The 24,707-nt window shown below is 44.7% G+C and overlaps 1 protein-coding gene across 1 annotated transcript in view; it reads left to right on the plus strand.

Moving 5' to 3' along the window:
- The first annotated feature begins 4,976 nt into the window (after positions 1–4,976).
- Positions 4,977–24,707, plus strand: part of LOC119455379 (acetylcholine receptor subunit alpha-like) — a 170,838-nt gene continuing 151,107 nt past the window's right edge. Inside the window, 2 exon segments of the mRNA XM_037716771.2 lie at positions 4,977–5,005; positions 5,871–5,997. Coding sequence (XP_037572699.2) covers positions 4,977–5,005; positions 5,871–5,997 — 156 coding nt within the window.

Below are 24,707 nucleotides of genomic sequence, written 5' to 3' on the forward strand. Positions count from 1 at the left end.
TTCGAATGAGAATGTCCAGTAGTTTAATGGATGTCTCGTGAGCGCGCAGGCTTTCCGCCTTCATGCTTCTTAGTGTATGCTAAAGTGACTGTCAACTTTTTTATTTATGCAGCTGTACATCTTTATCTTCTGTGGCTTCCTGTATTCGTGCGTGGAGATTTTGTGTGTGTCCATGCTCTAGATAGTATTCAGTGCTTTTTGGCGCATTTTGTTATTTCATTTTGCTATTTCATTTGTTTGTCGCGCCACGAGGAGTAGCTGGTGCCACCTAAAGGCTGCTATTTTAAAATGTCGTTAAAAATAAGAGAGGGGAGGGAGGTGAGATGCAAAAATCGAGGGCACTTCGATGAGCAAGTGACGATGGAGAGTGAGAGAGAAGGAGGGGCAGGTCCAAATGCAGCTCTCGCCACCAAGAAGACAGAAACAATGCTGAAGACGTCTGCGAGAAACGGCTGAAAAATTAGCCGACATGCAACCTGCTGTAGCAGGAAAATGAAACACTAGCAGTGCACCAGCGTTCTACCAGTCAAACATTTCCACGTCGATTGAACGCTCATGGACCACAAAAAGTAACTAGCAGTTACATTTAGTACGCCGGCCACTTACGGAATGCATTCACCTGCGGCGCAGATCTATAGCCGCGTCTTATTGTCCGCAAATGAGTAAATGCAATATCGATGAAGTGTCATCACGTTGTATGTGTCGCCACGCGAGAACGAAAGTATCACTGTGAGTGATCAGCACAGAACCGACATGAGAATAGTGAGTTCTCGACACTTGCACTGTGAATATTTGACATTACACTACCCGTATACTTCATGCCTCTCTTTCACTGGACAGGGAGACAGTGTGCACTGCAGCTGCAAACGTATAAGCGTAGACTCGAATTAACATTAATGCATGTACAGAAGGGAATTGATAGCTCAGGTTTGTCGAGCTGTTGTCGCGCGTGTCCTTGAGTTATGAATCCTGAGTTACGAGTTCATGACGTCCAGGAGTCTATGTCATTACCTACGTAGCAATTCTCGGCTGAAATCTCATGACAAAAGCGGTGCTAAGAAAGAGTGAGCTAAGCTCGACCCCTGAAAGTTGCCCAGTAATAAGCAGTGTGAAAGAATAGAGTATTCAGAATAAAAATGGTAGGAACCGTGCAAGCTGCCTTGGGTTTTTATGTTGAAATGGCAGCTAATTATTGTTTCTATACCAGGTGACCCCAAGATGAACCAAACCCACAGCAAGTGAAGAACGACGAACTCTAAGGCTATATCATAGGAGTAGTATACACGGTGAACTCGGCGCGTTACATTGCCAACATCTTCCAGCCCTCCATAGAGTAAATGATACCCCAAGGACGATGTTGTAAAAAAAAATATCGTCTTACAGTTCACGTGTTCTTCATTTCCTTTAAGTTCGTTTTACTTAGGCCTTCCTTTACCTACTGCCGAGAAAGTTTCTTCAGACAAGCAACGCTACTTTGGGGAGAAACTACCCAAATTTATTTCAACATCCCCTGAAAAGTTCTGGAGGATGATTTCTCCCACTAAGCAAATTATTGATGCTTTCGTCGTAAATGGTGTTTTGAGTGATGATAGTGCAGTAATAGCAGATGCATTTAACTTACACTTTAGATCTGTGTTTACACATGACAATGGTTCATTGCCATACTTTCATGCCTCATACCCCCCTATGTCTGACGTTACTATTACTGAGAACGGAACACTTAGCATGCTCCTTAACCTTGATATAAAAAAAATCACCCGGTCCTGATGGTTTGCCAAATGAATTCTTAAAGCGTTATGCGCCATGGGTCTCTAAATATCTCAGTGTACTGTTTTCTAAATCACTAAATGAAGGCGAGATTCCAATCGACTGGAGAACGGCAGCAGTGAAACCTATCTTCAAAGATGGTAATAAGCAGCACGTTTTGAACTATCGTCCTATTTCTTTGATTTCAACATCATGCAAACTTCTGGAGCATATAATACATAACCACATTACTGAGTTCCTTTCAAAGAATAAAATATTATCATGCCATCAGCATGGCTTCAGAAAGGGTTTTTCTACATGCACACAATGGTAACAACTGTTAAGGCTAAGGCATAAATTTAGGTAAGCAGGTTGATGCAATCTTCATGGACTTTGCGAAAGCTTTTGACAAGGTTTCCCACAGAAAGCTACTCCGCAAACTTGATGTTACTCTGGGTAATGCCAAAATTGTTACTTGGTTATCTGCATATCTTTCAAACCGACATCAATATGTTTCATTTAAAAACTATGCTTCTCGTAGGCTTCCCGTTGATCCTGGCGTTCCACAGGGTTCAGTGCTTGGACCACTTTTGTTTCTTGTTTTTATTAATAATATCGTTAATGACATTCCCGTGAAAATTAGACTGTATGCAGATGATTGTGTAATGTATTCAGAAATAGAGAGTGTGAGTGACAAACTACGACTAAATGAAGCCTTTGAAAAAGTTGTGGAATGATGTAGTGATAAATTTTGACAAAACTGTATTTATGAAAATTTCGCGCAAGCGTATCAATCTGCACTTCCAGTACTCGGCATGTAATGTCTTGCTAGCTGAGGTTGAGAACATAAAATATCTTGGTATTTGGATTTCTAAAGATCTTAGATGGAACAAACACATCAACACTGTGTGCAATTCTGCCAATCAAAAGCTTTTCTTTCTCAGGCGGGCTTTGAGACTGACAACACCTGAGGTTCGCCTTCTTGCATTTAACGCAATTGTGCTGCCGATTTTAGATTACGCATCTATAATTTGGTATCCTTTCACTGAAAAAGACATTGATAAAGTAGAAGGTATACAAAAGCGGGCGGTTCGACATGTATATAACAGCTTCGGGCGCACGTCGATGACAGCCTTACTAAACAGAGCCAATCTGCCAACTCTGACCCAAAGGAATCGTGTTCTCAGATTAAAATTTTTGTTTCAGCTAATCAAGGGACGCTACAGCATATATATTTCCGAGCTTATTTCCTTTTCATGAGGTTATGCTAGAAGACAACGGCATGCACTAACAATTACCCCCTTCACTAGCCGCAATAATAGCTTTAAATACTCATTTTTTCCCAGGGTCGTGACTGAATGGAATCAGCTGTCGAACGATGTTGTGTTGCAGCCATCCCTGAATTTGTTTATGTCCCATATTGTGTATTTTCCTCGTTTTTCTTTTTCGCTCTGTTGCATTTGCACTTGCAGTAGATGCATTGATTCAGTTGTACTCGAAGCATATCTTTCATTTCATGATATTTGTATTGTCGCTTTTCTAGTACGTGTACATGTAATTTTTTTTTGCCCTGCAAATTATATGTCATAATGTTGTATCCCCATGCTGCAAAAATCCCGTAACGGGATTGCAGTATTTGTAAATAAATAAATTGTAAATAATAAATATACGCCGATAATTGTTTTTCTTGGTAAAACTTCACTTGCACTCCTTTGTGAACAATAAAAAAGGTCGTACACGTTACGCCATGGGAGCTGGTACTTCATTTTCATAACGACGTGGCAATCTTCTCTGAAGATCTTGTAATTTTATTCTTTACAACACTGGCGCTATAACGTAAAATGATTCCAAACTGTTTTGATTCCAATTTCTGCAATCAGCCTCCACGATTGGTCAAAACATTTTCGGGCCACTGCCAACTTCGCCTGTCTATCACGTGACATCACGGAAACAGCGATAGCTCCCCATCTGATATAACATGTACACACTGATTATGCATGTATAAACTGCGCAAAAGAAAAATAATCGTTCCTGATTCGACGCATTTACACCATTAGCCCTCTGCTATTCGTCCAATGTTTTCTGACTACGCCCACTTCGCCTGTCTGTCACGCGACCTCACAAAACCGCGAAAACTCCCCACGTCAAAGTGACGTGTACGCGAAAAAAAATGCAATAATATGCCGAACAAAACTGCAAATTTTTTTGAATAGCCACAGACTGCCCCGTTCCGAAAGGAATAGAAACTGGCTGCCCACCAATCGCTCAGGCCCTTGTTACTCGCACCTGCCGGTGAGCATGTATTTATTTGCGCATGATAAACCTTTTTGCGTGGCAGTAAAACGTTATCGAGCCCAGGGTGGTTATGGGAGCAGCGATTGAAGTGCGACTATGCTTAGAGGGAGCAAACATTAGGAAAGAAAAAAGCGCTTTCTTTTTTAATTAAAGCGAGACACAGTTAGATCACTCTGCCAACTCTTCCTTGCTGAGGATCCGTTTTAGCGGCATTCTTATCCTTCCGTTGCACGCCGCCGTGATTTTCGACCAGCCACCGCAAGCTAAGTCAGGTGAAGCGGATCAATCGGAGAAGCCGGCACCACCCTCTTCATGCGGTTATGTGCTAGCTCGGTCCCATCGAAACCCTCTCCACTGGAGCGTGCTCCTCGCTTGTTGTCAGCCAATTAGATCAGAAAAACCGCTGAGTGTAGACAATGTTATTGGTTCTAAAAGCGAACAAAGGTGACCTCCTATAAACGAAGAGAGTGTATGATTGGGTTGTTCAGACGACGCTGAGGGTCACCGCCCGATGCTTGCGTCGGTGGTTACGTAATTTTGACGTCAGGAGTTGAAATCAAAACAGCTTGGAATCATTTTACGTTATAGCGCCCCAGCGCTGTACTCTGCCAAAGTGACGCTTTAGATACCTGACGCAATAAAGTGTCCCTCTCGCTTATAATTTCTTCCTCCCTACTGTCCAATAGCATCATGGGCCGAATTCAAACAGCCTTTCGTCCACAAGTGCTTTGTGCGATTGGCTGGCCACCTTCCTTAATATGCCAAGCGTCCTGATTGGCTAGCGTCTGCCTTTATGAGCAGCTCGAACATAATAACATTTTCGTGAATGCGGGCCGACATTTTTAATCGACAATTTCGTCTTTTCACCTCTCAACGCACGCAAGAATGCGGCGATTATATTATTCGTTTCAATCATGTTGGCTGCAGTGTTCGTGATGTTGGATGTTGCACGTTTTCTGTGTAGGCTTGCCGCATTACAGACACCTCACGTGAAAGCCAATTGCCGATAAATACGTCGATAATTGTTTTTCTTGGTAAAACTTGACTTGCACTCCTTTGTGAACAAAAAAAAAAAGCACAACAGTGTTCTCGTCCGGAGGAGACACAGAAAGCTCTTTATTGAAAAGCAGGTTGCTCCGGCATGGCAGCAACTGGTGTGTGATGTTTGTTGGCTTCTTATATTATGATTAATAAAAATCGGTCGCTTCAGTTCCCTTTGCACTTGTTCATTACATAACGAGGGTCTCGAATCCGGCCACATTGATGTCTTCAGGTAGCATGTGTGGGGTTATTGACCAGTTGCCTTCACCCAAAAATATCACGTACTCGTGACGCCTGTGGCAGAAAGGATGTTCCACATCCACGCTCAAGGTTTGTGAGTGGCGGCGCTCGCTAACACTCCCAGGGTTAGCTGTAGTAGTAAAACTTAAATACCCCAGAGAGTGGAAAACGGCACCGCGGTAGCTCAACGATAAGAGCATCGCACGCGTAATGAGAAGACGTGGAATCGTTCCCCACCTGCGGCAAGTCATTTTTTCATTCACTTTCATTTCCATTAATTTATAATTTATTTATTTCAATTAGTAAGTACACGTAATTTCCACTATGTTGTCCTTGGTGTCTATGTTGCTGTCAAAAGCATTGGTACCCGTCTGTAAGTGTGTCTAAACATACTTAAACAAACCAGAAGTTGAGGGCCTTGCACTGTTTTCGTGGGCAAGGCCAGGCACCAAGCGCGCGCGTCAAATTCAAGGGATCAAACACGCAGTGCCTTATTGTGTCCTTGTTTTTTGTCTTTCGCACTTTCACCCGACAGGTGTTCGTGGGAGTCCGGATGCCAAGCGGCTGTACGATGACCTCATATCCCGATACAACAAGCTTGTCCGCCCCGTCGTCAACGACACGGACGCACTGACAGTGCGAATCAAGCTCAAGCTCTCTCAGCTCATAGAAGTGGTGGGTTCCAAGATTACGTGCTGGCAAAGTTTCGCCATCAGATTGCACTTATCATTTTCTGTCAAGGCTAAATGAAGTTGAATATGCTAATTTAGGCTCGGGTTGATAGTCTCCTTGTGTCGAAACCAATCCAGTTTTGTGGTACAAGCATTCTTTCAACTTCTTGCAATTAAACATTACGGTTGCATGTAATTAGGAGTTTCTGGTTCAATCATTCATGGAGGAATCTATGTCTTTCAGGAAATATCGGACAGAATTGATCAGAAATATTCTCAGAATCAGATGACCACCATTTCATTTCATTTCATTTTTATTTCCTTAAAGACCCCCGAGGGAGTATTGCATAAGGGGTGGTTTTTTTTTTACACACAATATTGTTGACACAACAATCAGTGCGATGATACATTTGATATGCTATGCATGAAGCTTGATGGGCAGGTGATAGTGGTGATGTTGCGAGAAAGACCGTTCCAGTCTTTTGCTGCTCTGGGAAAAAATGAAGCAGAAAATGTTTTAGTGGGCGAGAAACTTGTAGCGCATGACCAGTGCGATGAGATATGTGAGCTGCAGGGATAATGCAAGGAGCGCAATTAAGTGGCGAGTGAAAGAACTTGTGAAAAAGAGAGAGGGTTGCAATGGGGCGTCGGCGACAAGACAAAGGCGATAAGTTACACTTGGTTTTGAGGAAAGAAGCACTGATTTCATATGAATACGAAGCATGAATGAATGAAATTCTGAAGGGTTTCCCCTGATACTTCACAAATGTCTGTGCATCGCGTCACGCCGAGATCTGGCCTCCGTACCGTGTCTATGGAGCCTGCTACCTAAGGCTTAGACTCTCCCTGGTGCCACGACAGTGGTTTTCAAATTATTGACAGCGAATCTATTCGAACTTGAGGTAGTCCGGTGGTGTACGCCCGAAATGTGGGCCGATCCTGCGGGTCGTGCAGAGAGAGTGCAAGCCTAATGGCACATACCCCTGTGAACTAGCGAAGCTGCTTAAGCTCGAAGATGGTCCATCGAGTGTACGCTGCAAAACCTCCGCCTGGCAATGACGTCACCATGCGTCGTCTAGCAACGCTTCGCCCCAGCTGCGCTGACCGCGCCGAGCCTCGCCACAGCTGCGCGAGCCGTGACGTCATCGCGCGCACTGCATCGCGATGCACGGGCAATGCAAATAGATCGCGAAGCTTCGAGCAAAAAGTGGTTCAGAATGAATTGTCACCGACATCAGCAAGGGTGGTTATGGAAGCAGCGATTGAAGCGCGACTATGTTTAGAGGGAAGCAAACATTAGGAAAGAAAAAAAAGCGTTTTTTTTTAATTAAAGCGAGGACACAGTTACAGATTCATTCAAGGAAAATAAAATTCCTAATCAATTTTATATAGGCATGGTGAGAAAATAGACAATTTTATTTTACTTGATCATTATCTATAAATACCTTTTCTCAAGTAAATAATAAATACTTCTACTCTGCCAACAACCGCGCTCGTCGCTCGCCCGCACCGTCTCTTATCTCCACACGGTATGCGCTGTGCATTCGCCGCTCAGTTTCCGTTGAAGCGATAGACCGCACGTACCTCGCCCGCTGCGGCGTATGCGCTTGCTGCCACCGTTTTGACAGTCGTTGTCTGCAATCATTCAGTGTGATCTATTCATGTTTGTTTGTGCGCGCTCACACCACGCTTGTTCATTCAGTTAGTAATAGTCGGGCCACATTTTCCAACGCACGCTACACATGCGATGCTGCCCGTATCGGCAGTGCAGCGCGACAGGTGTGTCCCTTCGCACGCGCTGCCCACGGGAAGCGCTTCTCATCAACACGACCGTTTCACACGCGCCTTCTCGTGGTCATCGAGTCTCTCTTCATGTCGGTCTACTTACGCCGCAGCACACCTGCTTACTTAATCAGCTCATGTTTACTACAATTCATATTGCTACCAAAGCCGCTCACCTTACTTCGTATGACATTGCTGTGTTGCTATCGCATTCATTGCTTCGCCCTCAGGGCGAAACTGTGACATTTTTTTTCTTCCACCGGAAGTGTTCCCTCCTCACACAGATGGCGCTAAGCCCCATGAACCACCGATGAACCGCCATGTTTTGAATGTATGGGCTTCTATGGAAGCTGCGCTACCAGGTATCGGTACCTTGGCATCGCTTCGCCTTAGTTTTGCCGACTGGTTGCCACGGCTGCGCAGAGGCGGAGCGCATTGTGAGGGCTGCTCTACTACTTACAAGACCACGACAGGTACCTAAGTCGTCTTCACACGATTTGATACTGCAGCAATTCAGGCCAGCAATAGCCCCGGAGAGCGACCAGTGGCCTCGACAATATTGGGCCTCCGGTGTAGCGGTCTGTCGTGACGTCACTGCGCCGACCCACGGGATATATAGCTTCGCGTCGCCACCGTGGTGACACAAAAGCCCCGCCGTCTCCGCGCCGAGCACATCACCGCGAAGATGGGGCGGTCAAAGAAGAGCGTCACATCCGTAGAAGATGAAGTGCGGCGCGAAAGCGGCCGCACCGCTACTCGAGAGCGAGTGAGACGACTTCGGTCCGATCCCGAGAATCGGAGTCGGACCGAAGCGGCGGCAAAATTTGGGAAGATGCTTAAGCTTCGCTTGTAAGAGTGGAACGCGACTTCTACTCGTGGTTCCCGACGACAGCAGCTTATGCAACCGTAATGGTTACTGGCAAACACTGGCAGCGAACGCTATGCGCGTAGGTGAGCTTTCTGGTGGAAACGCGGCCTCTTGCGTGGGCCGATCCCGGAGATAGTGCGCAACCACGCCAAAGAAATTACATCATTTTCAGGTTTCCGTATTTGTTTCGCACGTTTAATATTTCAGTCTGACAAGATTTAACATAAAAGGCTTGCATGGGTGTTAGTTTCATGACATTTGTTTGTGGATTGTCATTCTCAAAATTCCGAGGAATAGCTTTTCCAAGAATGCAAGACCAGATATGAGCAACATTAATGATAGAATGGTGTGGCATACGTAAACGTGGTTGGGGTTGATTTTCTCGGCCGCGGGCGCCAATGCCGATGCCGACGCCGGATTTTCTGCGACACGGGGCCCTAAACGCTGCCGCGTTAATACGTCGGCGATTCGCAGAAGACCCGGAGTTACGAGCCCGCCAATCCGAGCAAAAGCGTTTGAGCGTCCAGAAGCGTCCACATACTTTAATGACCGAGTATTCGTTGCTCCTTGGGGTGTCGATGATTCCGGGGTGATATTGCGCAAAACGTGGCCGAGTCTCGAAGCATAACCTCGCAAAAACTTGGCGGAACCGATATAAAGCTAGATAGGTAGGGTCGCCAGCTTCGCTGTTTGCCCAGCCCCTAATTTTCTTTTTTGTTAGCATACAACACACCACTATGATGGTAAATTATGATGTCCGAAGGACCATACTGTACTCAATACACCTGTTTGTCTTTTATTTATGAGAAATCATTTTGGTGTATGGTTGGAAATGCTACTGTAGGAGCTGTTAAGCTTTAGCATCTATGAGACGATCCCATCCTTCAATCAGTGTCGTTAGAAATGTGTTGAGTGCGGGTTAACGAAATAACAAGATGTGGCGAGCTTGTGAATTGGTGAAAAGTGGATCGCGGTGTGATCCGGAGGGGGGGGGGGGGGGCGAAGGTTACATCGTGCGCCCCCAGCTGCGGGCGAAAGCAGGTATTGCAGGAATCGGCTTATACAGGGTGTCCCAGCTATCGAGCAGCACAATTTAAAAAAAGAGGAACGGTTTACGCGAAGAAAACCTAGTGCGTATTGTTTCCAGTACAGTGGAGTATCCGCCAGTATTTCTTTCGTTACTGAGATTTAATTAATTAATTGTAAATAATTATCTAACTCGAGAAGTACTGTCTATATAATTATCAAAGTGTCAATGAGAAAATTGTAGATCAACATGAAAAACTCCCGATACAGCTTTCTGTTCCTCAATATGTGCTACATAAAAGTCTTTTTCCGAGCATGAAAGAAGCCCGCGAATACACGCAAAGTGCCTCGAGCGGCCAGTCGTGCGGCAATTCTGCGTGTATTCGCGGGCGTCTTTCACACTCGGAAAAACACATTTATGTAGCACGTATTGAGCAACAGAAAGCTGTATCGGGAGCTTTTCATGTTGCTCTACAACTTTCTCATTGACACTTTGATAATTAGGACAATACTTCTCGAGTTAGATAATTGATTACAAATAATTAATTAAATCTCAGTAACGAAAGAATTACTGGCGGCTACACCACTGTACTGGAAACAATATGCACTAGGTCGGCTTCGTGTAACGCCGTTCCCCCTTTTTAAATAGTGCTGCGTGATAGCTGGGACACCCTGTATATCCATCTGCGTTAACCCCTAAATTGTCCAGGTGACCCGCTATGTTCTTTGTCGAATTACGCAATGAAACAGCAAATAGACCGGCACCTAAATATCCTCACCACAACAAATATATGCCTTCAAGAAAATAATTGCTTTATGAAAGGAAGTTTCCCTTGATTTGCTCACTGGTTCTCGCGTTTTAAAGCGGGCCGATCATGTAGACAGTGCAAAGAAATCTTGGTGATGCAATGTAAAGACGATGATGTGGCCAATGCCACCCATGCCAGTGAGGTCTGCACAAGGGCGGATAGAACAACGCGACTAAGAGTGCAAGCACGTATCCCGATTCTACCATCAGTAATTAATACAGAACAAAAACGCCCAATTCACCTTCACATGTGAACTGCATGGGCCACGATGGCGCCTGAAATATTAATGCGAGTGTAGTGTAGTGATCGAAGGTGAGTTCGCTTTGCCTGTCCGTCCGTCCATCAATTCCGTCACGCTGACGATGAACGTTGTCGTCACCAACGCGTGTCGTCGCCCTCAACTTCAGCTTCACCATCGCCTTAGCGCGAAGAAAGGAAAAGTTTTCTGCAACGCAACCACTATACATTTCGCGCACTACAAACAACCCAATTCTCGGCCACTGCCTTATATAAAACTTCATTTTCAACCACACATTGGTGCCAGTGAGCGGATCTATTCTCAGCTTAGCATAACCAAACAATAAATCATGACATAGTAGTGGCATAGTATCTAGTCGGCTCATAGGTCTGTTTTAAGAACGCATACCTGTTCATATAAGAACACGTGATAATAAATGGTTTCACGTTAGAGGTGGAACCCCTGAGTTGTTGCAACACATCAGGTTCTACATGTGTACATGGGCAACGCGAGCGTAGGATAACGAGTTACATGCTTAAAACAAAGCATTGCCTTCCGCCACGATTTGCACACTCAGCAAATCGTGGCGGTCACTGCAGCAAAGTGCCCTTAGGAACCGGACGCGCTAACGATTACAGTATGGTGCAACAATAGCACCTGGTATTTTGTCGAAGCTATTTTGTACAAATATATTGCTCTCTGCACCAACTCTGAGAGTGGTGACGGCTGCGCATGGATTTTGAAAACAAACGGGCAATGCGCGTGGATGATGTTGTATGCACCGCGCAGAAGTTGAGAAGATGGCGATGTATCGATGTCGCAGACGCCGACGTTGCTTTATCGAAGATCGTGGACCAAGCAAAGCCGAAACGCAAGCTCGCTTGCTACACCGTGGGCCTTACCGCCTTCAAATTTTACTTCATCGGAATTCACAAAGCAGCAAGACATACCGTCATCACGCATCACCCGTTTCACTATCCGCAACCACACGGGGATGCCTTGCCCTGTGAACTTCCCCGAGCTCAGAGCTTCCTCGGAATCAAGAAGCCGATGAATACCGCCGCTAAATGTCACTGTGCTCAAGGATGAAAACATCATGGGGTTCGGTGCTCTACGCCTTACGACTCATTGCAAGTTCGGTAGAGTTCGATCGGAAGCTTCCCGCTGCTCAATGAGAAGACATACGTGGCTTCGCTGTCAGGGTTACCGCGAAGGCCTGTTTGCTTTTCGGATGCGGTTATTGCTTACGTCGCCGAGCATGGCAGACGCTTGGGCTTGTTCGCGTTTATCAGCACCGAACGCGTTCGAAATGAGAACGCACCGTTCCGCAAACGGAAAAGAGGTCGTTCTTGATGTAATACAGTAAAGGAACGACTCATAATCACCATGGGGCATCCTTGTTGTGGTTGATGATGATAATGATGATTTTAATGATGCTGATTATGATTATGACAACCTTAACTGTAGTTGCACCTACCCGTAGGGGCATTGGCTAGGAGTCGGGCGGATTTCAGAAATCTATTAAGGACATGAATGTAGAAATATGTGATGATGATAAATAAACGAAAGACAATTAGAATAGAGAGATTTTTTTCTTGTGCAAGCTGGCGATTGTATCGAAACAATGTTCCGGCAGACAGGCATTTTGCCGTCCCCTAAAGGACAGGAATCCAACCATACCCCAGGAATCATTTGTTGTAATTCGTCTCCATTCAGCAACAATGGAGACGAATTACAACAAATGATTGAGGACCTTAATCGAGAAAGTGTAAGAATTGGGTTGAAGATGAATATGCAGAAGACAAAGATAATGTTCAATAGCCTGGCAATGGAACAAGAATTAAGGATCGGTAGTCAGCCTCTAGAGTCTGTAAAGGACTACGTTTATCTAGGTCACTTACTCACAGGGTACCCTGATCACGAGAAAGAAATTTACAGAAGAATAAAATTGGGTTGGAGTGCATACGGCAGGCATTACCAAATCCTGACTGGGAGCTTACCACTGTCGAAAAGAAAAGTGCACAATCATTGCATTCTACCGGTGCTAACATATGGGGCAGAAACTTGGAGGTTAACAAAGAAGTTCGAGAACAAGTTAAGGACCGCACAAAGAGCGATGGAAGGAAAAATCTTAGGACTAACGTTAAGAGACGGGGAGAGAGCGGTGTGGATCAGAGAACAAACGGAGATAGCCGATATTCTAGTTGACATTAAGCGGAAGAAATGGAGCTGGGCAGGCCATGTAATGCGTAGGATGGATAACCGGTGGACCATTAGGGTTACAGAATGGATACCAAGAGAAGGGAAGCGCAGTCGAGGACGGCAGAAAACTGGGTGGGGGGATGAAATTAGGAAATTTGTAGGTGGAAATTGGAATACTCTAGCGCAAGACAGGGGTAATTGGAGATCGCAGGAAGGGGCCTTCGTTCTGCAGTGGACATAAAATATAGGCTGATGATGATGAACGGACAGTATCTAATACGAATTACAAGTTCAACGCTGCGGTATAGAGGCATATGTTCGGGATCTAAATCCTCCAAAGAATCTAAGACTCTCATCACACCATATATCGCATTTGCTAACTCCTCTTCTCGACCTACCCGATGTAGCCATTTTCTAAGAATTGTTAACTCAGCAGATAGATAAATAACTTTATTAAAGACCGAGGGTAGGAGAGCCGGGTTTTACCCCGACCCCCCTGCGGGCCGCTCCCACGTTGGGACAGGCAGGGAGTACCTGGCCGTGGCATCGTGGGCCCCTTGGATTGCCCGAAGCTGACGGTGACGATCCGTGCTTTTGATGGCGGAATAAAAGCCTTCTCTTGAGTTCATTTTTGCCTTGAGTTCCTTGGGTATGTGAGGGCAGTCCCACATCATGTGTTCAAATGTACACACACACCCACAGTCCGGGCAGTCAGGAGATATATCCATATATACCGATTAACTCAGCAGAGGTTTTTTTTTCTTTAGACTGTTACAAATTAGCGTTTCTTCCGCACACAATTTAGAGTTATAATGGCCTAGGTGGGCCATTCCGTTAACGTTCTCTGGAAGAATTCACAACTAAATTACTCATATCTGTTTTTTGTCTTCAGGCTTTCCGAGTTGAAATTCTTTGTTGTTATTCTCATGGAACTGCCGAATTTGATCTTTGATGGCGTTTCGCGTGTGTTTCTGATAATTATCTATTTCCTTAAATTTATTGTTTTCCAATCCTGTTTGCATCTGGTTGGGACTATTTTACGTATTCACTACGCAATATCTGGCCACGCAATGTGTAGTATTCATAAATCATATTAAATATCATAATGATATAGGAAATTGAGAATGAAGTAAGGAAAGTACTTTCTTGAATAATAGTCTCCTCATTTTATTTGTTGAACAAGGTGCGTACGCCTAATAGGTACCTGGGCTTCGAGAGATCTCTTTTCTTGTAAAAAATTTGTTCTGGTTAAAGTTACTGCCACATCTGAAAGCACGTAGGGATTATACTGCTTCCGTACTCCATATTTATTCGCATCGGTTTCTTGCCTGTTTGCTTAGACCTTGTAATGAGGCTGAGCTAGCAGCTCGCTATAAATTATGCGTCTGCACGAATAGTTTTGTCTAGGAATAATTATTCACCGATAATTTGAAACGTATGCGGATATATGCACTATGCGTTTTATTCTTGAGCGCGCCTTCGAAAATGCGCGTGCGTCGGTCACGCGATAACTTTGTTCCCAGAAAATGAGCTTCCTTTCATCGTAAGTATGCTAGCTTGGTTTTTTTTTAATACTTTTTTTTTTTTTGCTGTGAAGGCTCACACTGCGGTGGGTGTTCTCGTGCGGGTGTTTTGACAAGGCTAAGACAACATTAAAAAAAAAAATAAAAACAACGAAGTGTGTCGTCATATCCTCGCGTGAATACAAGACATCTCGTTGTTTCTGACGCGCTCCACGTCTTCGCGAACTTGGGAAGCACGACACAAGGCTAGCGCTGGTAAATACCTTCGGGCTACGGCACCCACTGCAAGAAACCCTTAATCTGCGTCAATAAAATTTTGCAGCGCGTTGTAATCCTTAGCGGTCGCGACGTTCATTACTTGAGAGGACAAGACGCCTCCTTTCATCGGCACTTGTCCTATTGAAGCGTTTCTGTATGCAATAATGTAATCCATCACCTTTAAATTTTGTTTCGTTTTTTTATTATAGTATATCCAGGTTTCTCATAAGGTAAGTAAAATTGACGGAGGAGACACGCAGAAATTAACGTGGGATACAGGACCAAGAATGGAAGCCAGTCACAGTTTTCATGCAATGTGCTCATACGACCCTGTGCCACCCTTCGTGACATACTTATGACGGACCACGAGCCGTTTACACTTATGGAGAGCATACCTTTCTAACTCCCATCTCTTTCCCTTGTTCCGTCGCTCAATTAACGAAATAGGCACGGTGCGACCACCTTTGATTGTTTGGTGAAGGCTGTTTAGCGTGTGCGCTCATCATTTCTTAGCTCGTTCGGTTACACAGATACGCTTGCTTTGCCTACTTTCCCGTGTTTAGCCTGGCTGGCTGGCTCTTTGCTGAGTCGTTAGGTATCTCGGCGGACATATATATATATATATATATATATATATATATATATATATATATATGCCAAGATGTTGGACGCACTAGTTCAGCGGAAACCCGCTAGATGGAGAGAAGTAATTAAAGAGAAAATGAGACGTCCACCCAAATGTAGCAATTGCTACAAAGGAAACCCGTACTTCTTCCTCGAAACCAAGCCTCGCAGTTCAAGAAAAATTCGTCCTGGTCCGGGACTCGAACCCGGGACCACCGACTTTCCGGGGCAGCCGCTCTACCATCTGAGCTAATCAGGCGGCTAGCAGATGGCAGGGAGAAGTCGAATTTGTCAACAACTCGAAGCAAAGGCAAGTGTTTGACGTAATAGTTCAGCGGAAACCCGCTAGGTGGAGAGAAGTACTTGCCTTTGTGCTGTTGGAATTTGTTGACAAATTCGACTTCGCCCTGCCATCTGCTAGCCGCCTGGTTAGCTCAGATGGTAGAGCGGCTGCCCCGGAAAGTCGGTGGTCCCGGGTTCGAATCCCGGACCAAGACGAATTTTTCTTGAACTGCGAGGCTTTCTTTCGAGGAACCCGTATGGGTTTCCTTTGTAGCAATTGCTACATTTGGGTGGATGTCTCATTTTCCCTTTAATGCCAAGATGTTGTACGATTGACCGGTAGCACACATAGTGCAAACCGTTACCAGATGTAGTGCAAACAGAGGTGGCGCGGTGTGGCACCTGATGTATGTAAGCACGGACGTGAGCTCCGACACAAGCACATCATCGGCCGGTCGTCGTCATGCCGTACGTCAAGTCATTAAATCGACTACATACCGTTGTTATCATTCCTTCGTTTCATGCCACATTCATTGTTCCGCGATCTTCACTCTGTCGTCATCATTGCGCTGTCATTTGGTCGTGATGACGCCTGCGTCGCGCATCGTCATCATCGTTATATCGTCGTCATTTTACCATCGACATAGAGACGTCACTTCGCCGCCAAAATCATGCCATCGTCATCCTGCGATGGTTCATCGTAGCTTCGTCGTCACACAGTCATCATCGTGCATTCGTGGTCGCACCGTCTTCGTATGGCCGTCGGGGTCGTTTCATCGTCATCATTCTCGGCTTCGTCATCTTAGTGTCCCCACACCATCTTCGTTACGCTGCCGTCTTCATAGAGTTATCATCATTACATGGTCCTCATTCTGGTGTCGTTTTTCTGTGGTCGTCACGCCGTCGTCGTCAATACTTCTTGGTCATTCCTTCAGCTTCATGTTATCATCGTCATCATACAATCACCGTCATGCTGTCATGGTCGTTCCATCGTCGACATTGTATCGTAGTTATTATAGTGTCGGCAGGTTCGCGTCACATGGACTCCGACTTGCACGGCTGATTTGCATATTTTTTCCCTTTTTGAGCCCGTTTTCTCTTCCTCCAGTGCAGCGTTGGAAACCCGGAGCAAGCGGCTTAACATCCGTGCCTTTTTTTTCTCTCTAAGCGAACGAGTACGTAAGAGGTAGAGGAAAAATGATAAATAAAACTCGGAGATATTAACCAGGACTGAGCCCGGTTGGCTGCACTGCACTAGGGGAGGGGGGAAATGGGAGAAAATTGTAAGAAAATGGAATAAATCATTAGTTGATGTGTACTAGAGTCACCGATGTAATGAAAATCCTCAGCGCTGTGTCGCACACGGCGGCGCAGACCGAACACCTCCCGGAATCGCAGCAGCTCGATAAGCAACACCATGGTTATAAGATCCTGTCCAACGATAAGCGGTCTACCGCTTTGCTGATTTAGAGTGGTGGTGAGAGCAAGCGTTTTCATTTACGAAGAATGGCATAGGTGGTCTTTTGCACTTTATTGGCCATTGCATTCGTAGCTATCGGTCGTTCCATGCCCAAACGAGCATGCATTGGTAAGCGACAGAGTACTGAAGGATATACTTCCTTATAAAACTAGATTAAGGGGTATGAGAAGTGTGTGTCATTCAATACCGGAGGCTTATTTATTTATTTATTTATTTATTTATTTATTTATTTATTTATTTATTTATTTATTTATTTATTTATTTATTTATTTATTTAGAAACACTGTTAACGCTCTCTTGAGGGTGATTACATGGAGGGAGCACATTTTGCATACAGAAGTTTACACACATACAGACTTACATACCCGTACATACACATATATGTATATTTAAGTAATACAAAAAAACAAGACATTTAATAGAATAATCACAGCTAAAGCCCAGACTAATCATCACAGTAAATCAGATAAATGTACATCAAGTAAACGCATGAATTCAATAACATCATTTGTGTTGACCACATCATTCGGAAGCCCGTCCCATGCCTCAATTGCATCAGGAAATAAAGAATAGCGATACATATTTGTTCGAGCAAAGTAAGGCTGAAGCACTCGCGTATGATTCGCCCTCTCACTTCGTTCCCCTGGCAATAGCAAGTAGTCGTTTTTGTTAATACTAAAATCGCCTTTCATCAATTGAAAAAGAAACTTGAACCTACTTTAAAACCTGCGTTTCTAAATCTAATTAAAATCTAAATCTAATTTCTAAATGGGTTGCTGTGAAGAGCTTGAAGTACAAGATGCTTCAGATGCTCCATTTCTCTCTGTTGTCCATGTAGCCAGAAATAAACAAATAAATTGACAACAATCTCTCAGGATTTTTTGAGGGCACTGATGGACGCATGGTGTGTGAAGTGTCCGTGAGCAAAGCGAAGTCATACGTACATGTAGTTGTCCATGAGTTTGTATTTATTACTTGGCCTTTACATTGCTAAATGTAAAGCACATCCTTCAAGATGTGGCCGCTTTTTCTTGTAGTGCTGAGGTTTTTATGCTTGCCTTACACAGTTCGATTTATTACAGCTCATAAACAGGATAACACGAAACGTCTGCACCGCATCCCTGATGTAACACCCGCTAATAAGGATTCTTAAGGAAAATAAACGGAACATAGCTGAACATGGCGCTAGTGAATGCCTACATTTTCCATTAGTTTTGCCTACCCTTATTCCTGTTACAATATCATCAATGCTGATTTATTCACGGATTTATTCATCAAAACTGAAATCACACTTCTCTACCCGCAGAGAGCTGTGGAAGCTCAATTTCGCGATTCACGGCGGTACGAACACTACTCGCGTATTTTGTTGGTATTTTGTCTCTTTTTGTGTGTTGGTTTTTAGGCGCAAGATTATGTTTGTTCCCGCGAAGTAAGCGAGTGCCGGAGGAGGAAGGCGCCTGGAGGTGGAGAAGAGAATCGCCGCGTTCGCGCCCTTTCCCCTTGTGCTTGGACGCCACAGTGCCCCCCTGTGCATGTTCGTGGCGTCTCCTTTTTGCATGTATAGCAATAGTATACTCAGTATATGCTCAGTATACACGCTCAGTATATACGTATCGTGGCACCAAAGTTTGTCTCTTGCTTCTGCTGTGCCCGCGGTCGTTGCTTGCACGGTTGCTGACTGCGTACTGCTGTTTTGTTGATTTGCTATCTTCCGGTGGCGACATCACAGGACCAACAAGCGTGGAAATGCTTATGACAATACTAGAAGATATACGAGAGCTAAAACAAAGCGCGGATGCTGTGAATCGCGAAACTTCTGATAAGCTGTCTTGCACTGAGAAAAAGTTGGATGATCTGTCTGCAACTGTGACTGATTGTACAGGGAAAGTTGATGTGCTGAAAAAAACTATTAGCAATCTAATAATGAAAGTCGACGATCTAGAAAACAGAGGCAGGAGGGAGAGAGCGAGAGAGAGAAAATGATTAATGAAAGGCAGGGAGGTTAACCATGACTGAGCCCGGTTGGCTACCTACCCTACACTGGGGCAAGGGAAAGGGGAGAGAAAGATTAAGAGAAGCCTATAAAGTCCGCTGTCCATATCGCCGACATAGCAAGAGATCTCTGCGCTATCACTGACGATCACTCAGTCCGGTAATTGCTTTTGTGGCCTTTTGTAGCTGCGATATTCGAGGCCACATGGTCCCAAGATCTTGTTCAATGTGAATGGTTTTTCTATCCAGCTGATTGAGAGCTGTGTACAGGTGATGTCTTTCGTTTTCAAATCATGGGCAGTAGCACAGTAGGTGTTCTATGGTCTTCTCGACACCGAAGGCATTGCACTCGGCGCTATCAGCCATTCCAATCAAACACGTGTATGCATTGGTGAATGCAACACCCAAGCGTAAGCGGGACAGCATTGTTTCCCCACTTCGCGGAAGTCCAGGTAACAGCCGCAGCTGCATAGATGCGTCGAGAGAATGCAACCGATGCTGGGTGAATTCAGGTGTGTGCCACTTCTCCAATGTCATACTGTGCGCTAGCTTGTTTAGGTGTTGGGCTGCGTCAGTCAATGGTACAGAAACAAGGTTTGCTCCTTCGTGTGCTTTCCTGGCAACTTCGTCGGCGAGGTCGTTGCCGGAGATACCGCAATTACCCGGCAGCCACTGAAACACGACGTAGTGTCCTTTTGCGATCATATGATGGTGCATTTCCCGTATCTCCGACACGAGTTGCTCACAGGACCCGCGACGAAGAGCTGACAATAGACATTGTAGAGTCACAGAATATTGCCCACCGATTAGCCGGTTGGTTGTTATTTTAATCAACAAGCTCCGAACCGGTCGTTGATGTGACGTGAGAAATTTTGTACGCAGGTTGAACTGGTCTGAGTGGAAAAGTCATCCGTATATATGTGGACTCGGTCAAAGTAGAAAGTGTGCAAGCAATCTAGAGCTGCTTGCCTCAAGGCCAAGGTAGGCAGGTCAGTCGTTTTTCTTATTCCTGGAGGAATAACTTAATGATCTATGGCGTAAAGGAAACTACAGAAAAAGAGCCGAAATCCCTCAACAGTCTCCAAGGATATATTTTATGATCTGTTAAGCATATCAGACGTACCACTTGTACGCATCCATAGAATTGGAAAGCCTTCTGCAAATAAATGCCGACCGGTTATCATCAAATTACTAGATGGAAAGACAAGGGCAACATTCTTAATAAACTGTAGGAAACTAAAAGACTCGACACTTAGCACCTCGGAAGATTTCTCACTCGTGTGCAACAAATTAAAAAAAAAGCTTTGGGAGAGCGCAAAAAGGCATAGAGATAAGGGCGACAATGTTATGCTTTATTTCGACAAAATTAAAATCAATAGCAAACGATTTCGTTGGGATGAATAAAGAAATGAAAGAGTGCCGCTTGCTACGCGGTGACAAAGCTGCTGCAATTGTTATCGCACAGTTCCTTTAGCCCAAAAGTGCAGCTCTTCGATAAGCTTGTTTTCTGTGCTCAATGTTAATGCTCTGAGTATCATAAGCAAGTGCGATGAATTTGAAAATTTCCTTCACACGTACGATCTAGATGTTTCTATCTCACTGAGACTTGGCTTCACGAAAACATTCCTGATAACGACGTTACACCACATTCGCATGAAATGATTCGCCTTGACTGCTCTACAAGAGGAAGCAGTATTGCAGTCGGATTTAAAAAAAAGGTTTAGACTACTCTTTGGTACTTCAAAATACGAGTGTTCAAATGGTCTGGCTGGTCCTCAGGGTTTTCAGTCTCAGTATTCATATTGGTGCAGCATACCGTCCCCCGAACGCTGATATATTGATATTAGAATTGCTGCACGACTTCCTTGGCGAACATAGCAAATGCTACACTCACATTATCATGGGTGGCGATTTCAACTTGCCTAAAATAAACTGGGATCTCTGGCGCGCTTAGCCTTCTAGTCGGCATTCAGGACTTATTTCTTGATATTGCTTTTTTCTTACAGTCTCAAGCAGGTGCTGGATACACCAACGAGAATCATGCCGGACACAATTTCGTGCCTCGATCTTGTTTTAGCTTCTGCCATGGTTAGCCGCCTTGGTTTTACAGTCGATGTTCTACTTGGAATATCTGATCACAACATGATACTCTAAGCAACCTCAGATGGCCCGAGAGGCGCGGAACCAAAACCACATTTCTTCACTTTAATCACGCTGACGACGCTAGTATTTTAGACCAACTTAGGATAATCAACAGCTCTCACCGTTTTATTACATGCGAGATCATTCAACAAAAACGTCGCGTCAAACGTTTGCCATGTGCTTGACCACAGAAAAGGTACAACTTGCAGGTTCTTCAAGATGAGCTACGGAAAAAGATTAGACTATCAGAGTATCAGTTTTATAACATCCTAATGCACAACTTCCTTACTAGCGATCCCCAAAAGCTCTGGTGGCATCTAACATACAAGAAAGATCCTGTAAGCAAAATTTGTCTTAACAACTCTGATGTTATGGACACATGTATTACAGCGTCAGCTTTTAACGACCAATTTTCCTACGTATTTCTGCGCAGAACAGATAACGGTTGCTGAATCTAGAGGCAAACGTCTAGATATACTTGTCCTTGTCATAAGTGAACAAGGCATTTTTTCAGCACTTCGTCACCTAGAAACAAAGAAGTCATCCGGACCGGACGATGTTCGCAATTGCTTTCTTTACAGATACGCCGAGTGGTGCGCGAAATATTTATTTGTTTGTTTCAGTGCAAGTCTCCATAGAGGTGAAGTTCCTAAAGATTGGAAAACGGCAAAGGTTATACCAATCCACAAATCTGTTGATAAGCATTATGTGATAAAGTATAGGCCTATTTCTCTGTTGTGCAATGCCAGCATGGTTACTGATGACTTCATGTTTAAGCACGTGAGCTCGTTTTCGGGAAGGGAGAACTTTTTTACGAGCAGCCAACATGATTTTCGGCGCGGCATATCGACGTTGATGCAACTGGTTCATATTGCGAACGAATTTTTTGCAATGATGAACAAAGGTTCACAAATAGATGTAATTTTAGTAAATTTCCAAAAAGCCTTCCACTGCGTGTCCACTTCACATTTCATCACAATACTTAGGAGCGTTCTTAAAAATTGAGGGCAGCTGGCACCAGTGGTGCAAAGCTGTAGAAACCGCGTAGCTTGGGGTCGACCAAGGTTTACGAAGTTTTCCTGTCTTTACTATGTATTACTATGTTATGCCACGATTTTACCGAGTTTTGCTATATATTGCCATGTTATTCTAAGATTTTTTTACCAAGTTCGGCTATGTATTGCCAAGCCGTACATGGCCGTTCCAGTCCGGCCCCCTCACCAATCCCGGTTCTAATTAGGGAGGTGCAAGGCTGGTGGAGAAGCTTGGTCGACGTTCAGCTACGCTGTTTCTTCAACCTTGCACCACTAGTGCTAGGTGCCCTCATTTTTTAGGAGGCGCAAACGATGTACATTGGTCAATGTGCCGCCGTCGTGGCGTCACGCAGCTTTATACGAAGGCCGCGAACGAAGCGGGGCGCAGTGACGTCACGCATTTTTTTTATTTCTCCGCCTACACGGCTGTGGAAGCTTGGCGATGTATGGGAAGCGGCGGTTTAGTGTGGCGTGGCCGGGGGCAGACATACCAGATGGTTGCTAGGCGACGCATAGTGACGTCAGAGCTAGGCGCAGTACGGCGCGGCGAGAAGCGATGCGGAAGTCGAAGCGGTGACGTCACGACACCTGTGCGAAGCACCGCGAAGCCAGGCGCAGTTGTGCCAAGTGGTCGTTAGGCAACGCAGTGACGTCATAACTGGGCGGAGTATCTGCGAACGATTTGTAGCCGAACCTCGAGCTTAAACAGCTACGCTGTTCAAATAACCAACTTGTAATGTGACTTGACTCTTATCTTTCTAACCACCATCAATACGTCCAAATAGCAAAATCGAAGTCTCAAACAACACCCATGCTTTTCGGGGTTCCTCAAGGCTCGGTCCTTGGGCCCCTTCTTTTTCCTATTTGTCTGAATGACTTGGCCATCGACTCTTCTGTACGCAGCCGCTTTTTTTATTTTTTTTTTTGAGACGACTGCATTGTCATCACAGCATTGAGGCAATCGAGGATCCAGCCGCACTAAACAACTACCTAATGGCTACTTACTAACTGCTGTCATACGTGAGAGAATTTTGAATTTCGCGAAATGCGTTCAGGTCACAATAACACGTAAAGAAAGAACACTTCCCTACGCTGACATTGTGAACAATAACCCAATCACCGATGTTGACCAGTTTAAATACTTGGGTATAATTATGGACTCTACATTAAGCTGGAACTCCCACATTAAGAATACTCGTCCCTCGTACGACCGTTACTTCAGTACGCATATGTAGTATGGGATCCGCACACCAAAAAGAAACTAACCGCATAGAACGTATTCAGAAAAAGGCACTTCGTCTTGTTTACAATGATTATGGTAGGCACGTGTCAGTATCAGACCTTTATAAGCGGTCCGGTATATGCCCAATCGAAGCACGGCGGAAGTTACACCGCCTCAAAATGATGTTCAACATCGTTAACAGTCAGATAAAACTAGATTTCCAGGCATACATGCAATTTAACACGACATGGCCTACCCAGACGAAACACAACAAGGGCATTTTAGTACCCCAATGTAGAGCGAATGGGTGCAAGGGTTCCTTTTTCCGAGGACCATTGCTGAGTGGAAAGGGCTGCCCAATAAGGTGGTGACCTGTCAACGTCTGAGTCTTATTTAGAGGCCATTGTTCCATTCTTGTGATTGCTGGGCGTGCTTTGTTACTTACAAAGTGATATGCTAATAAGTCTTAACTGTTCATTGCATTACGGGTTTTGGCACTCAAGGCCTTAAGGGCTCTGCTGGAGTTCTTAAGGGCTCTGAATTGTGCGACCGACTTGAACGTTGTAGCGCGTAAAGTCGCGTTATTGTGCGAATTTTCTTACTTGAATTTTTTTTAATTTTTGTTCTATCACCTTTTATTCCCTTTTAGCCCTTTCCCCAGCACAGGGTAGTCAGCTGGTACATACACTGGCTAACCTCCTTGTCTTTCTTTCCCTTTCTTTTTTCTCCCTCTCTCTCTCCTGTTGGTGTTTGTGCATTTCATTATTCCTTTGTCATCATAACACCGCAATCATTTGTAACAAATGTAACTTATAATGCCCTGTAACCACTCCTGCCTTGGCGGGCTAAATGTTGCTGTCAGTATTGAATAAACAAATTAATTAAATTAATTATATGATGGAGTTTTACGTGCCAAAACCACGATCTCATTATGAGGCACGCCGTAGTGGGGGACTCCGGAGATTTGGACCACCTGGGGTTCTATAACGTGCACCTAAATCTAAGTACACGGGTGTTTTTCGCATTTCGCCCCCATGGAAATGCGGCTGCCGTGGCCGGGATTCGATCCCGCGACCTCGTGCTCAGCAGCCCAACACCATAGCCACTGAGATTGAATAAATAAATAAATAAATAAATAAATAAATAAATAAATAAATAAATAAATAATAATAAGAATTGTCCTTTCCCTGTGGCACACCAGGCGTCGCACCGTCGAGGTCAATGTAGCGTCC

The sequence above is a fragment of the Dermacentor silvarum genome, chromosome 6, assembly GCF_013339745.2.
Source record: "Dermacentor silvarum isolate Dsil-2018 chromosome 6, BIME_Dsil_1.4, whole genome shotgun sequence".
Classification (NCBI taxonomy): Eukaryota; Metazoa; Arthropoda; class Arachnida; order Ixodida; family Ixodidae; genus Dermacentor; species Dermacentor silvarum.